General features: G+C 45.7%; 1 protein-coding gene across 4 annotated transcripts in view; it reads right to left on the reverse strand.

Moving 5' to 3' along the window:
* Positions 1-556: 556 nt before the first annotated feature.
* Positions 557-16,883, reverse strand: part of ABCC5 (ATP binding cassette subfamily C member 5) — an 84,852-nt gene continuing 68,525 nt past the window's right edge. For all 4 annotated transcript variants that reach the window (XM_001497097.7, XM_070243357.1, XM_023623401.2 and 1 more), the window contains 5 exons: positions 15,004-15,163; positions 7,057-7,135; positions 5,918-6,031; positions 4,853-5,017; positions 557-2,026 (listed from right to left, as the gene is read on the reverse strand). In XM_001497097.7, coding sequence (XP_001497147.2) covers positions 1,925-2,026; positions 4,853-5,017; positions 5,918-6,031; positions 7,057-7,135; positions 15,004-15,163 — 620 coding nt within the window. In that variant the 3' untranslated portion in view covers positions 557-1,924. The remainder of the gene's footprint in view (positions 2,027-4,852; positions 5,018-5,917; positions 6,032-7,056; positions 7,136-15,003; positions 15,164-16,883) is intronic.

Below are 16,883 nucleotides of genomic sequence, written 5' to 3' on the forward strand. Positions count from 1 at the left end.
AAACCGAATTTTCAACTTTAGAGCCAAGTCCCTGATTTTTCGAGACAGTAGTTTACAAAAAAGGCCGGGTTTATGATTTCCACTGATGGTCAGCAGAACCAATACCAAATAGTTTAAAAGCTTTCTTGGCTGCATCCAACACAATATACTGACAAACTTTAGAATGAGTACCCTTTTGAATGCGTACTTAATTCTCAATGAGTTAATCTGAATGAATTGGCTGGAGAGCAATTATATTGTTCAAATTACTGAGAGCCCTCAACAAACTGTTCATTTTAAATATATTTCGGCACAACCATTCACCTTCCCCACTCCCTGCCCTCTGATTAGCAGCACAGGAGCTTTACTTGGTGAAGACAGGCTGCAGGGACCAAGGCCCAGCACAGATGATTCCAGGCACGCTGGGCCCCATGCCCTGTGCCACCAACCAGCTCTGCTATTGGTCCTTCTCAGATGCAACTCCATCATTGGATTTTCTGATCCAAGGCTCCGGTACTCCAAAGTCATTCAAAGACATCTTGCTCCCTTCCCAGAGAACTACTTTATACACCAAGAGTTTTACAAAATCCAAAATAATTTTATTCACTTTTTCCAGATTTTTGCTTCCACAAGGTGTTCAGCAAACATGCTAAGGCGACAGAAATGTCTAGTTGGTCACGACATGCGACGCTGACCATTCAACTGATGACAGCAGCGACCACGCCCACCTGAGCGACTGGCCCCACAGCACAAAGGGGGTTTGCGGGAACACACCGAACCACACGGCAATCAGCAACCTGAGGTAGGTCTCTTTACAGTACAAAAAACTTCTACACCAGTGTGAGACACTGATTAGCAAGAGCTGCTTAAAGTCGCAGACTTTGGAGAAAGAGAGAGACTGTGCGACAACTGCAGTGAGAAAGGAAAACAGACCCACAAAATCCTGAACCCCGTCACTGAACTGTGGAGGTGTGGGACCAGCCAAATGAAAAAGTACCACCGGAGAAAGCAGCAGCTGGCTCCAGGGTGTGGAGCCAACAGGTCTAGGAGCTGGAGAGCTCTGTGCAGTGGCCAGCGTTAGGAACCTGAGGCAGTGGGACCCTCTGTGAACAGACTCGATTCTTGTTTAGAAACAATAGCAAAAAGAGGAAGGCAGGAGAGAAACGCCCCCGCTCCGAGGAATGTTTCTGTGATTCTCATTCCTGACGGAGGGAGTGAAAAGGGGTCCAGGGCTTTGCCCCACTGCTCTCCCGACAGAAACAGTGACGTGACAACAGGACACAAAGCAGCAGCCCTGAGAATTCACGGTGCTCTGCGCGGCCGCCAGCGACCCTCTACCCCGCATTGGAGTAGCTGCGGCTGGGGGGGCGCAGAGGGGGCCGCTGGAGGGCCCAACTATTGCCACACGTCTTCCTTTTGGACACCCAGAAAACCCGGCACCGTGAAGCAACCAGCTAGAGAAAAACAATATGCTACCCTTCCTACAGTCTAATAGCAAAACCAGATCTCTAGTACAGCAAACTGTACAAAGATGATAGAAAGGAATTTGCACTGTTATTAGCACAGTGCTTATTTTAATATAAAATAAACAGCTTACATTTTCACTGTAAATATAGGCTATGTACAGAATTATATATAGATATAGCTACACGTATAAAGCTTCATTATAGGCCTCTGATACATTTATAATAACGGTTCCCTGAACCTTTTAGAGTGCAATTAAGAACAAAAACTAGAATTTGTTTACATGAATATGGAATAAATACAATAATCAAAATATGACTCTCCCTAAAAGTGACACACACAAGCCAATCCTGAACTGCTGTGCGAAAGATAAAATCGGGAAAGGCGAGGTTTCGCAGGAGGACACGATGAGGGACCCGCCCCAGGCAGGGAATGGCAATGCTCCAAAGAAAAGAGATTTCGGCGGTGGCGGTGGGGGGAGTTAGCCCTTGACAGCGACCTTGTTCTCCGCAGCAGCAAACATGGCATAGAACCGGGAGCTGTCATTGGACAGAAGGACCGATGGGGTGTCGAACTCCACCACCTGCAAAGGAAGGAGATGGCATCAGAATGTGACTCAGGGACACTCGGGGTGATTCAGGGGATCCACTGCTTAGGAATGGGGACAAACCCCAAAGACCCCTGAGGATCCAATCAGGGTGACAATTCAACTAGCCCTGCTGTGCCCAAATGGGTTCCCTTTTTTTTTTTTCTAAACTAAGCAAAATATAAGGGAAAAGTGAGAGAGAAAGACCTTCAGATCTCCTTCACATAAATCTCAATTCTTTCAGCCTTGGCTATAAAGGAATCCATCAACAAGGTCCTATAAACTAGAGGGGAAAAAAAAATTACAACTCATGGCAGGCAAGTGTCATCTTGTTGTGCAAGCAGATCTAATTCTATAGATGGGAATGAAACAGCTCAGGATGGCCAGCTGGAGGGAAAAAAAGGAAGTGAGTAAGGGGGTGACTCAGTCAATTATTCATTTCTATGACGAACTTCAGTGCAGCCACTGAAAACCATATTGCAGGAGAAAATTGAACAATATACTGGCAGAACCTGCGTCCCATGATAGAGGCTGAAAATGCCACATACTCACTTTCCCAACCTCTCCAGCTGCAGGGCAAAAGCATGGGGCACAACCTTGGCCAAGGAGATATAAGGGGAAGTCTCCTGGGTGCTTCTACGAAAGGCTGTCTGGCCCAACAGAGATAGGCATAAGGGCAAAGTGTCCTTCCTTTAAGACTGGTGTGAGGATATAATGTTGGTGTGAGAGCAGACATCCTCCCCTAGGAGGGGAAGGGTAGGCACGGGCTGGAAGATGACGCAGAGCCCAACATCACCGACCTGCTGGATAACCACCCCTCTGGCCTCTTGCCACGTGGGATAATAAACACCTGCTCTCCAAGCCTCTTTCATCCTGGTATTGTGTCTAGAGCACAGCGCATCCTATCTGTTAGAGTCTGTGTGTACAAGTGCGTGAAAAATGCCGCTGGGGGCTAAGTTAATGTATTAACCATGCTTATCCCTGGGGGGTAAATGACTTGTGATCTTATTTTTGCCTTTAAGCTTTTTTGTGTTTTTCAGGTTTTCCTAAAATTACAGGGAGATTTTAATTAACAAGAAACACAAATTAAGGGAAGGGAAGGATAGAGTCCATCATAAAGAGCTAATCACTCCCCATTCCAAAAAAACATCGAGCCACCCACAGAAACAGAGTGGTCTGGATGTGTCTTTAAGAAAGAATTTCCCAGAAGGTGCTTTCAGTGCCCATTACCTTCTTTTATTACGTCCCATTTCATATCTACGTACAGAGTAGTAGCCCTATGTACTAATGTATAATAGAAACTTGGGAAACGTTTAGGATAATGTAAACAAAGAAAATAACAAAAAACCATGAATGTTAACATAATTTCAGGATGAGGAAAAAAATCATTAAGCCCCATGTTCTCTTGAACTCGGCTTTGACACCCAGCCTAAATCAGCCGTGTTAAATGCTTTTCTCAATATTTCTCCACAAATAGACAGGGCAGTGGGGGAGTGTAATGCACTGGCTTTGGAGTAACTGGCCTGACTTCGGCCCCAACCCTCCACTTCCCGTGGCCCTGAGGCAGGTATCTGAGTTCCCTGAGTCTTAGTTTTCTTTTCTGTAAAGTGGAGTTAATAACAGCGGTCTCTCTGTCAGTGGTTGTGATGATGGATTACACGCTGAGAGACTATATGTAAAGCACTTAGCACAGTGGCTGCCATACTGTAAACAGCCAATAGAAGTAGCCATTATGGGGGCCGGCCCTGTGGCCCAGTGGTTAAGTTCTCACGCTCTGCTTTGGCAGCCCAGGGTTTTGCTGGTTCGAATCCTGGGCATGGACATGGCACCACTCATCAAGCCATGCTGAGGGGGCATCCCACATGCCACAACTAGAAGGACCCACAACTGAAAATACACAACTATGTACCCAAGGGGCTTTGGGAGAAAAAAGGAAAAAAAAAATTTTTTTTAAAAAAAGAAGTAGCTGTTACGGTAGTCAGTATCATTGGTAACAGAAGACAAGCCACACTGTAACTGGTTTGTTATTTCCGCCAAATCATTAATTACTTCCATCTCAGGGGCACTCAAAGGAGGTATCTGTCCAACATAGATTTATGTAACATCTGCCATGTGCAAAGAAATGTAGTACTGAGCCCCACCAGGGACCCAAAGATGAATGAGGTGGGACCCCTGCCCTTGGAGAGCATACAGTCTAATAGGGGAGACAGGGAATCACACAATTACAAGCCGATGAGGCAGGTTGTAAGCAGATAGATATGGGAGAGGGAACGAGAGGAAAGGGCATTTTAGGCAGATGGAAGTGTTTAAGTAAAAACAGTGGGGAAAAAGCTTAGGGGATGCAAGATTGACGCTAGCCACCAGTAGCAGCACCTGCAAGGGAAGAGTGGGAAATGAAGAAGGCTAGCCTGGGCCAGATCGTGGGGAAGCCTGGAACGGCAGGATAAGAAGTTTGGCACCACTGCATGATGGCAAAAGCAAACATGTGGTGGCCGGTCTCGATACGCCTTGGGTGATTCTTGTGCATGTGAGTGAATCACTAAGTACACAGGTTCTCTGCCCTAAGTCAAAGTGTCACTGTTTACAAGCAAGAGGAGAACAGGTAATAAAGTAAAATGAGAACCCGAGAAGAATGCCCTTGACTCATTCCCTTGAGTGGGAGGGCTGTATTCCTCCCAACAGCAACCACACTAGAGTAGCTGAGGCTGCTTAGCTGAATGCTCAGAACCACGCTAAGATGGCAATCAGCCCATCCCTGCCAGGGGCCAGTTTTCCTCCCAGACAAGGCCAATGCCAAGCCAAGGTCCCCCAAGGGCTCAGTACCTGTCCCTGGGCCAGCACCATAATCCTATCAGAGCCTAGGACTGTATGTAGGCGATGGGCAATCGTGAGCATGGTGCAGTCGGCAAATGCTTCTCGGACGGTCTCCTGAATCAGTAAGTCTGTCTCCGTGTCCATGGCAGCTGTGGCTTCATCTAGAATCAGAATCTGCCAAGGAGGAGAGGAGAAAGAGGGATCCAACCAATTCCTTAAGCATTCTGGTTAATCTAGGTTTTACTAAACGGTATTTCATTAGTTAAATTTCATACCATATATTGCTTTTTCTAAGTAGCCACAGACATATGTGAAAATACCCTTTTGTTTAGAATTGATATAATTAAAGCCCATACATCTGCCTTAATTTCTACCAATAAAAGAATATATGTATCAGGGGCCAGCCTGGTGGTGCAGCGGTTAAGTGCCCATGTTCCGCTTCGGCGGCCAGGGGTTTGCTGGTTTGGATCCCGGGTGCAGGGATGGCACCACTTGGCAGGCCATGCTGTGGTGGGCATCCCACATATAAAATAGAGGAAGATGGGCATGGATGTGAGCTCAGGGCCAGTCTTCCTCAGCAAAAAGAGTAGGATTGGCAGATGTTAGTTCAGGGCTAGTCTTCCTCAAAAGACCCCAGAATATATATATCATAGTCATCTAACAAAATACTCGCCCCTACTTGCTCTGTGATTCCAAACACGTACAGTATCTTTCTGGACCTCCCTTTTCTGGTCTATAAAGTGAAGGCACTGGATGATGACCTGGATATCTCTTACAGTTTTAAAATCCTCTAAGTTCCTGCTTTCCAGCACTACAACTACTCATTGACCAGAAACAGAAGTCGCCCTTGGAAACTAAAGACTCAGGGAAGTTCAAAATAAAAACAAAAAACACCCATATACTCAAACTGCACGAAGGTTAATTTAGAAACATCTCTGGGCATTCTCTTAAAAAATGCCACTGTGCTCAGAGCCAGGAATGCCTTCGGACCGCGTGCCCCAGGGAAAGGCTGCTCTTCCCTCTTCCCGTTCTTCTCCGCTGCTCCCCTTCCCACCACCCGCCAACCTGCCCTACCTTACAGTGACGGAGCAAGGCCCTTGCTATGCACAAGAGCTGCCGTTCCCCCACTGAGAAGTTATCTCCATTCTCCATCACTTCAGATTCAAGTTTCAGAGGTAGCTGAGCAATCTAGGGAGAAAGAAAGTAGAAATTACAAGGGTAAAAAGTAAATTTTGGAAAAAAGAAACTAAATTTTATAAAAAATCTAGTGGCTAAAGGAAATTATTCTGAAACAGATGAAAGAATTATTAGCCAAGAACCTGGCTCATCTAGAAAGAAGGTAAAGGTGTGATGATCATGTGTACCAGGATCCACATTTTCTAGGATAGTCCATATATCAAATATACTATTCTCTTAGCTTCATATCATCAAGACGTCCCAGAAATTCCAACATTTTTATGTCCCTAAATCCTGTCAGATAGTGACCCTAATTTGGGGGCCACTGAAAATATGGTCCTGCCATAGGAGATAGGGTAAACAAAATTACCCCATTTCTGAAGTCTAAAGCTGTAGGCCCATGGCTGTCATGTATATATATTTTTTAAGCTATAGAAGCTAGTCTTCAAATGAAATTGTTTGGGGAAGCCAAATATAAAAGAGATAAAAGCAGAGCCGATCTAGTTGAATTAGGACAGGGGATCCTGAGCTTGACTCAACCCAGGGGCAGAAGAGACCCTACTCCAGGCCAGCAGTATCCATCTGGAGACTGCGGCCCCTGGAGGGGGCCTGAGTTACTCTAAGAGGGCTCTGAATCCATACACATACTGCATGCTTTCTGCAGACCCAATAAATAACATATCTTTTGCATATACATAGATGCTTCAAAAGCATGTTCTATTGTTATGATTAACAGAAATTAATTTAAAAGCATTACTGAATTCTGAGTGGTTGTCATTAATATTTTCTCAATTGATGGAGAATAAAAGAGCAGTAGGACTACAGGCAGGGGAAAGGGGAGGGACAGGAGATATCAACTTTTATGCCCTTTCTGAGTGCCTGAGTGCCTGCTCCAGGGCTCCTCCACAGACCTCCTGGAGGGAGAGGGGCAGGCTGGCTGGACAGAGGCAGCCAGAGCAGGCTGGAGGGTGACCACAGCATCACTGTGTTTCCACTCTTTAAATTCCAGCAAGGCTCTCCCTCTGCTCTTTACTTACACATTCTTTCATGTGTGTCCGTTCTAGGGCATCCCAAATCTGGTCTTCAGTGTACTGGTTGAAGGGATCTAAATTTGATCTGGAAAGAAACATTAATAGGAATTTCTCAGATCCAACATGCAAGCAACCACACTGCAGAGGCTGTCTGCAGTAAAAGTTCAAACATGCACAGGAAAAGGAGGGCTCCAACCACTCAAGGTCACAGATGGCTCCTTCCCCAACCAGCCACAGGCAGGAGCTGAGATGCGCGTGCTGATGCCTGCCCGTCCCAGGAATGTCTCTGAGAACAGACTAGGCCTCTCTTTTCTTTATAAAAGATATGCAAAACACAAAACAAAAGTTAGTACATGTTTGTTGTTGTTATTGTTAGCGCCATGGAGTCGATTCTGACTCCTAGCAACCCTCTGTACAGCAGAGCGGAACCCTGCCTGGTCTTTTCGTGCCATCCTCTCACCTTCGGCGCCACATCAGACAACGCTCCACTGCTATTCATACGGCTTTCATGTCTAATGTTTTCAGAAGTGGGTGGCACGTCCTTCTTTCTACTCTGTAAGCTCTGCTGAAATCTGTCCACCACAGGTATTTGAAATACTGGTGGCATAGCTTTCAGCATCATGGCAACATGCGGCTGCCACAGTGTGACAACTGACAGACAGGTCATGTGGCTCCCTGACCAGGAAATGAACCTGGACCACGGCGGTGAGAGCACTGAGTCTTAACCACTAGACCACCAGGGCTGGCTAATGTTTTAATCACCTCTAATCAGACCCCTGGAAACAAAGAAGAGTCCCCTGCAGAGAAGGGAGAACATAAAGGGTAACTCAAGAGGAAGGAATTTACTGATACAGAAAACCAGTTTGGGGACTATTCTTGCTTACTGTACCAGCAGTATCTACCTCAAGGAAATCAAGGATGATCGCAAAAGAACAGGACTAGATATTTCTGGAAATGTTAAAGTCAGGAGAAAAAGCTCTTTGCCATGGAGGAGGAGGGTGGAGAGGTGGAAGAGCTATTTGGTGGAAATTGGGATGTTACATTAATTTTGGGTATCTTGTCTTGATCTAAACATCACATTTACAGGTCTAGTAACCTGAAAGGTATTAAGTGTAATTTACTTTGCTCATAAAATTATGCTTGGCATAAGGAAACTAGGAAAGTCTTTGGGAGAACCTTAGCTCTGTCCCACATTTGTTTCCATGTCTGGGGTTACTAATTACGAGCATGCAAATACAAGCAGGTCATTATCACAGAACTGTACCTGACAGGAGGAAGCGCAGGCTGGCACATGCCTGGCTCACATCCTTTGGGCCATCTCCATCACCTGGGAGGCTCTCTAACCGGCTCTGCTCTCTTGTGCCTCCTGTCCTTGGCACACGTGCTTCCCCCACTTGGAACATGTGCCCCTCTCCCCACCTTTTTGCTTGAGAGACCCTGGTAAAAACAAGGGCTCTGGAACCTGACTCCTACACGGCGTCTGTCAATTACAGCTGTGTGACCTTAGCCAAGCTAGCCTAACTTCTCTATGCTTTGGTCCCCTCATGTAAGATAGGGCTAAAAGAGTACCTCCCTCAAAAGGTGGTTGCAAGGACTCTGTTCCATGTGCATAAAGCACTTACCAGCACGTGCTGCAGGGTTAGCACTGCATGTGTGAGACCTATTATTATTATTATATTATTGCCATTGTTGTTGTTCCTTGGCTATGATTCCTTCTTGTCCTTCAGGTCTCACTTAGATGCTATCTTCTGGAAGTCTCTCCTGACCCTTCAAGGCTGGATCAGGTGTCCCTAGGGTCACCCTTATGATGGCACTCGTCACTCTGTTCATTTCTCTCTCCAGCACTGGATCAGGATCCTGGTCTGGATCTTATTCACTGTTGCATCCCATGAACGCTGTCTAGTAAGAGAACTTATTCCTCCCATTCTTATTTGACTTGCTGGTAAGAAGCACTAGTGTGTCACAACTAGGAGAGTGTGCACACGAGTAGGATCCAGGCAGGCTCAAATCCCCACTCTGCCTCTTACTATCTGTATGACCTTGGACAAATTACTCGTCAGTCTCCTCATCTATAAAATGGGGATATAGTGACACAACTTGGTAGGTTGCTATAAACATTAGAGAAAGTCTATGTACAGTGCCTGGAACACAGAAGACACTTTCAAATGGACAAGGTACATGTGGACACGTTAGATGCCTGGTTCCAGTGCTTGGTGGTTTTCTGATTCACATATTCAGTCCATTTTCCAAGTGGACACCATGATCTCAGGATCCTGAGTACCAGGATCAGAAATAGTTCTGCTAAGTCCTAGCTGCGGAAGGTTTGGATGGGGAGACTGTCCTCTACCAGGCATACTGTCTAGGAATTAAGAAGGTAGTCCGATTTGTTGATAATCTAAAACTATGCGATCGCAGACCACGGGCTAAATCTAAGGAGACGTTCAAATTTCACCTGCTTCTAATCAAAAAGACAAAACCAGGAGACAGTGACACACCTGATCTTCCTTCTCCCTCTAACACTCGGAGTCTGTCTGAACACGCATCTGGGTTGGCGAGTTCCGTATTTATTGTTCTCCTCTCCAGCTGCTTTTTAGAGGAAACTTCTACACCGATAGACCAACAGATTAGGGACAAACTGAAACCTGTGTTTTTTGTCCGAGTCTGAGAGATACAAGGTTAATCACACTTTTACCTGGTTCAACAAAGATTTCTAGGATTCCCAAAGGGCAGGGTTAGCAAGACAATCCTCCAAGTACATTTACCCAGGTGGCAATGCAGGCTTTCACGATGAAATACTCTCTCTCCTATTCATGGAGTCTGTTCATACCTTATAGCAGAATTCCTGACCTTTGGGGTTGCAACAGAGGTCTCATTTTTGGACCATAACCCCCAGAGCGTTTTTTTCTTTTTAAAGATTGGCACCTGAGCTGACATCAGTTGCCAATTTTCTTTTTTTTTTTCTTCTTCTTCTTCTGCTCCCTGAAGCCCCCAGTACATAGTTGTATATTCTAGTTCTATGTCCTTCTAGTTGTGGCAAGTGGGGCACCATCTCAGCATGGCTTGATGAGTGGTGCCATGTCTGTGCCCAGGATCTGAACCAGCAACACCCCAGGCTGCTGAAGCAGAACGTGCAAACTTAACTGCTTGGCCACGGGGCCGGCCCCCTCAGAGAGCTTTTTAAAAAAATCATTTTATTTATTATCATTTTTATTGTCTTATTGTCCTTATTCTTTTTAAACAAGTTCCTCAGAGTCCTTTAAAAGAGTCTTTTGGAAGTCCTTATCAAACCTAGAAAGAAGGGGCACCCCGCCCCGTGGGAAATCATGATGGGTTCCAAACAGGGGTCACGTCCTGCTTTGCCTGGTTTCCTGCTCGTGCTGCCTGCCCCGGTCTCTATACAGCCAAGCCACAGGACTCCGTGCTGAAGGACCACCTTGCCCACTACAAGGAGTCAGCTCCAACCTCAGGGAGCAGAACTGCAGCCAGAGTCGCTGTGCGGTTCAGGGCTGGGCTGCTCTGGGTCCGCATCCTGCTCTGACTGTGGTTCCCATTTAGAGTCACCAGACCCTCTTCTTGAGCTTGAATCTCCCCCTTGCAATTCAGTTCTGGTAATTCAATCCCCGTTGTCCTTCCATGTGCCCAAGTTCCTCTGTAGACAGCCAGCTCAGGCTCCCAAGGTTTGGGGCTCCAGCTCGTTCTGGTTCTACCCCTGCACTCCCCGTTATAAATGGAGTCTCGAAATACTGTCCAGTCTCCACTGCTGTGATCTGTTTGCCTGTGGAAAATCCAATTACCTACCACTGGAACTCCCAGCACCAGTAACTTGATAAATTGCTACCTACAGTTTACCACTGCACTTTCTGGATTGCTGGTTTCGTCCATCACCTACTGCTTTTTTTATTTTTTAAATTTTTTTGAGGAAGATTAGCCCTGAGCTAACTACTGCTAATTTTCCTCTTTTCGCTGAGGAAGACTGGCCCTGAGCTAATATCCATGCCCATCTTCCTCTACTTATATGTGGGACGCCTACCATAGCATGGCTTTTGCCAAGCGGTGCCATGTCCACACCCAGGATCTGAACTGGCGAACTCCGGGCCGCCGAGAAGCGGAACGTGCGAACTTAACCACTGCAGCACCAGGCCGGCCCCCATCACCTACTGCTTAAATCTGCCCTTTCTCTACCTCTTTCTGGCAGGATTGTTTAATTCTAGGTTTGGATTTTCCTAATTGTTCAGATTCCTCTCACCTCTGCTGAGTTGAGTCCTTTGCACAGAGTAAGACCTCAAAAAATATATGTTCAAGACAGGAGGAGTCCACAATGTTGGTTTCCAGGACAGGAGTGTGTGGATAGACTTCGTCTTGGGAGCATTCTTTAATACCATATAGTGATGCCTAGTGTTACGAGTTGAAGTGTGTCCTCCAAAAATGATGTGTTGAAATCGTAACCCCCAGTACCTAAGAAGGTGACCTTATGTGGAAACAGGGTCATGGCAGATGGAATTAGTTAAGATGAGGTCATTCTGGAGGAGTGGAGCAGAGTGAGCCCTTAATACCGGATGACTGGTGTCCTTATAAGAGAGGGTCACGTAAAGACAGACACACAAAGGGAGAAGGCCATGTGACAACAGAGGCAGAGACTGGAATGAAGCATCTATAAGCCAAGGAACACCAGCTTGGCAAACCACTAGAAGCTGGAAGAAGCCGGGAAGACTCCTCCCCTACAGATTCCAGAGGGAGCATGATCCTACAGACACCCGGATTTGGACTTCTCGCCTCCAGAATGGTGAGAGAATAGATTTCTATTGTTTTTAAGCCCCCCAGTTTGTGGTACTTTGTTGTGACATCCCTAGGAAGCCAACAGACCTGGGAAGTTCATCAGATACCTCTCATTAGACACATGATAAGCACCTCAGCGTGCAGTTGCCTGCTCACGGAGTAGCTGCCTCCTCAGATTTTCTGTGGGGAAGACTCACAACACACATTGAGAGGCTTGACATTCAACCCCCAGGCTCATCACACCAGCGGAGGAGCCTCTGAAGACGAAGCAGAGGGTTCCAGATACTAAGGAATATTTACATACACCAGCAGGTGGTCTACACACACATTAAGGCAGACTGATCTCAGCAGGGAGCTCAGTCAGGAAGGAAAAATAATACAGCCTCATCAGAGCAGCCAGATGGCCCTGGGTCTGACCCACAGATAGAAACGGAAGCAAAGTCATGCCTCCACTGCATCAAAAGTATTCAAATGGGGTGGACGGAGAGAAAGAAGAGCCTCTGAACACGAAGGCATTTATTTTTAAGAGTCAGAACTCCTGGAGTCCTCATGTTGCCAAAAGAGCATTTTCACCTTTGGTTCTTTACTTTATTTTTAGCAATATTCGAAGCTCGCCTGTTGGCCAGTGCTAAATGAGGCCAAGAATATCTCCTGGAGTGTGAGAGGACACAGCAATCCCCTCCTGGTACATGGAAGACACTGTCCTGGGCCACACTGTCCTGTCCTCTGGGGTGGGCGCCTCCTTAGCAGCCGTGGGACTCAGGGCAGGAGACTCTGGGACTCAAGGACCTTCTGTCAGGAAGCTAAAGGAAAGCTCAAAATAGTCATTCAGAAATGTTGCCCTGACTTTGGCCTTTGGTGGGTGAAGAGCAAAATTAGGTTAAAAAAAAGTTATAGGTGAAAAAAAGGCATGAGGGACAAGTAGAATAAATGAAAAAGAGTAAAGAGAGCAGCAGAGAGAGTGTAAAAAGTTTTTTCAAGATGAGGGAGGGCTGTGCAAATCTAAAAGCACATGAGGAGATTTTGAAGATGCTGGAAAAAGAAAGGTAACAACAAGTCAAGACCCCCGAGGAAGCAGGACTGACTCTGGTTTTTGGAGAGACAGACAGACCTCTCCTCAAGGTCGTGATAACTTCAGGAGGCAATACAGTGAGCGGAGAGCCAGAGAGCATGGCTGCAGCCGGACAGCCCAGGTGCAAATTCCTGTCTCTGGGCACATAATTTAACCTCTCAGGGCTTCAGTTTCTTCATCTGTAAAGTCGGAATAACAGCACGTGCCTCACGGAGTTCTGAGGATTTGATGAATCAATACAATTAAAATGCTCAGGACAGGCTCTGCCACACAGTAAGTCCTCGACAAGTTGAGCTGCAACTGTTATTGTTACTGTTACTGTTGTTGCTCTCTAGAGCAGCAGGGTCTGGCACAGAATAACTCAAGCAAAAAGAGGAAGATTGGCAACAGACATTAGCTCAGAGACACTCTTCCTCACCAAGAAAAGAAAGATTCATGGGAAGGAAGAGCAGACTTGGCAACACCTCTCAATTTCTTCATTTTAGACCTCAATCTTCAAAAACATTCGAATTCTGCCACAACTAGAAGGACCCACAACTAAAATATACAACTATGTACTGAGGGGCCTTGGGGAGAAGAATTAAAAAAAAAAAGGTTGGCAACAGTTTTAGCTCAGGTGCCAATCTTAAAAAAAGAAAAAAGAAAAGAAAAAGATTCAAATTCTCTTCTGCTGTTGCTTGTTTGACCTCAGAACCTGAGGGGAAGGATAGCATCATCAACGGATCCAGTCTGTGCTCCCCAAATTCATGAGAGTTTTAGAGGAATGCCAAAACAAACACATCAGAAGTGTTGATTCTCCACGAACATAGGTGAGAATTCAGCTTATCTACCAAACCTCCTTGAGTCAGTAAGTTCAAATGCCATTTCCGAAGAACAGGCGGGGGAGGGGGTGCAGGAGGAGGACCTAGTTTTAAAGACAAGTCTGAACACTGCCATCAGTTATTTGAAATTAAGCTGGTCCCATGCCTTTTGGAAACTGCTAAAAATTAAAGAAGAAATGGCAATATTACTTTTAGAATGATTTAAAAAAAGAAGCCCTATCTAGGTCAACTATAAAGTTAAAGCTGCTTCTATTTAGAAAGAGAGGGAACTTGAATAGAAATGAATGCGAATTATGGAACCCCATTGTTTTTAGCATGCAAAAGCTTAAGGCTATGGGGCCGGCCCGGTGGCGCTGCGGCCTGGGGTTTGACGGTTTGGATCCGGGTGAGGACATGGCACTGCTTGGCACTACATGCTGTGGTAGGCATCCCACATATAAAGTAGAGGAAGATGGGCACGGATGTTAGCTCAGGGCCAGTCTTCCTCAGCAAAAAAAGAGGAGGATTGGCAGAAGTTAGCTCAGGGCTAATCTTCCTCAAAAAAAAAAAAAAAAGCTTAAGGCTAAAGGGAAGATGAAGTATAGGGAAAGACAATGGGATTAAATATATTTCCTTCTTAGTAACTATTTTAACAGGTCAAGAAGAGGAATTTTATCTTTGGTATGCTGGCCGACTTCAGAGAGAGGCATCATTCCAGACTAAGTATCAAAGGTGGGAGAAGATACTGGGAAACGGAAAAACATGAATAGTAATAATGCCTAAAAACCATCATTAGAACTGCAACATTGAGCGCATCTGGGAGAGATGAGAGTGCCGAGTGGATGAGGGAAGATGATGGTGATGAGGCTGATGACGGCTGCTACCGTTTATTGAACGCTCACCATTTGCCAGGCTCCGTGCTGTATAATTTGTATGAATTTATTCAATCTTCACAACAACAAGTTTTAATAATATCCCCATTTTATGGATAAGGAAACAAGCTTAGGAGTGGTCAAGTAACTTGTCTGAAGTCACAGAGCAGAGACCTGAGCTCAGATCTCTCTGACTTCTTTACCACCAGACTGCAGGGCCTCCAGGCCCTGTTTAGTATTAATGAAGTGGCTTGTGTAGTGGTGCTGCCCCTTATTTCTGCAATGGGAAGCACACGGTGTAGTGGGAAAGCACTAGACCAGGGGTCATTAGATCTCAGTCCCAGATGAGGGACCTGGGTCCCAGATGGAGGCTCTCACACACCCACTTGACCTTGAAATGAGGCACGAAGCACATGGGCGCTCAGATCCTCACCTGACGGTGCCACTGAACAGAACGGGCTCTTGAGGAATGATGGACAGCTTGCTTCGGAGGTCGGCCAGGCCGATATCACTGATTCTCACTCCGTCGATCTTGATGCAGCCTCCGGATAACTCCACCAGACGAAAGAGGGCCATCCCCAGAGAGGACTTCCCTGGTGAGTCAGGAGACATGCAGAAAAGTAGCTCAATTAGCAAATTCTGTGAGGACAAAACTGGTTTATTGTGAGGGCAAAATAATCTATTTTTCGATTTCTATTCGATTATTATTTTGACTGATTAGCTGAGATATTGTATCAAATGATAGCCAGAAACAGAAAAAAAAACGATGAACTTCCCTGAGCTCCCAAGCATATACATTTAAATCACAGCTTCAGCCTGAGAAGACTTTGGAGGGACTGCTACACTGTCATAACAGTAAAACGGAAAAATGCCGGGACCGGCCTGGTGGCACAGTGGTTAAGTTTGCACGTTCCGCTTCGGCAGCCTGGAGTTCGCCGGTTCAGATCCCAGGTGTGGACCTATGTACTACTTGTCAGGCCATGCTGACATGCAGGTGTCCTACATAGAAAGTAGAGGAAGATGGGCACAGATGTTAGCTCAGGGCCAGTCTTCCTTGGCAAAAAGAGGAGGATTGGTGGCAGATTTTAGATCAGGGCTAATCTTCCTCAAAAAACAAAAAAAAAAGAAAAATACCTCCTTTTCACCTTAGGAATGGGGACACAGGCTTTAATGCTTCTCAGGCAAAATGAGGAGAACAAGAAATCTTACAGCAAAGAGCTAGGGGCAAACCAGAGGACAAGATGTCTTCTCTCTCTTCTGTCCCCTTATTGCAGCTGAGAAACAAGGCAAGGCCTTCCATCACCACCACAGTAGCTCAGGATGGAAGAAGTTCTGGGGTGAACACACAAGGGGAGGAGGTTTTGGCTTGAGTCAGTAAGTGGCTGGAGATGACTCTGCCATGATAGGGAGCTGTGGCAGAAAAGCAGGTTTGGGGACAAAATAATGAGTTCAGTATTGTGGTGATAAGCAGAACAGCTTTTCTTAATTGAATCTTCATTTTAAAAGTTATATAAGTAATTCAAGAAGCTAATATCCATCTCTCATAATCACACCACTGTTATTTTTGACACTTTCCTTTCAGTCTTTTCCTCGGAGTTGAGAATACATCACAGATACAATGTTGCAATTGCCTTTTCCTGTTTAACATTATGTAATAAGAACTCAACCATACTATTAAAAATTTTTCAAAATAAAATTTTAGTGGCTGCAATATATTCCATCATGTGATGTACTCTTTCTTACTTAACCAGTCCTCTAACTTTGGACACACAGTTTATTTAAAACTTATTATAATAATGTTATGGTTCAAACTTTGCTCCTACTTTTCAGATGATTTCCTTGGGGCAGATTCTCAGAACTGAAATTACTATGTCAAAGGATATAAACATTTAAAAAGCTCTCTGTATATAGCGCCCCCACCCTCCCCAAAAGCTTGACATGGTCCCAACTACCTTTCTGCAACTCGGACCCACAGTTTAGATCTAGAACTGCAGGCTTTTAGCGGTTAGACCAGTTTTCCTTAGCAGGATGCTGGTTCTTGACCCTCCTACCCTCCTCTTGCCTCCACGCTCTGAGAGACCTCTCCTGAGAGCTTCATGACTCTATTCAGCGGTCACTGGGGGTACCAATATCCTGCCCTGCCCCAGTGATGCGGCCATATCCCCACTGTCGGAATTGTCCCCTGGGCAGAATCCTCTCAAACAACCTAATGGGAACGAACCCAAAGTAACATCCATCTTCCTCAGGCAGCAATCCTCACATCCATCTACGAGAAACGAGTTGGGAAATCCAAATCCTCGTAGCAGGACAATT

The sequence above is a fragment of the Equus caballus genome, chromosome 19 (assembly GCF_041296265.1).
Source record: "Equus caballus isolate H_3958 breed thoroughbred chromosome 19, TB-T2T, whole genome shotgun sequence".
NCBI classification, from domain to species: domain Eukaryota; kingdom Metazoa; phylum Chordata; class Mammalia; order Perissodactyla; family Equidae; genus Equus; species Equus caballus.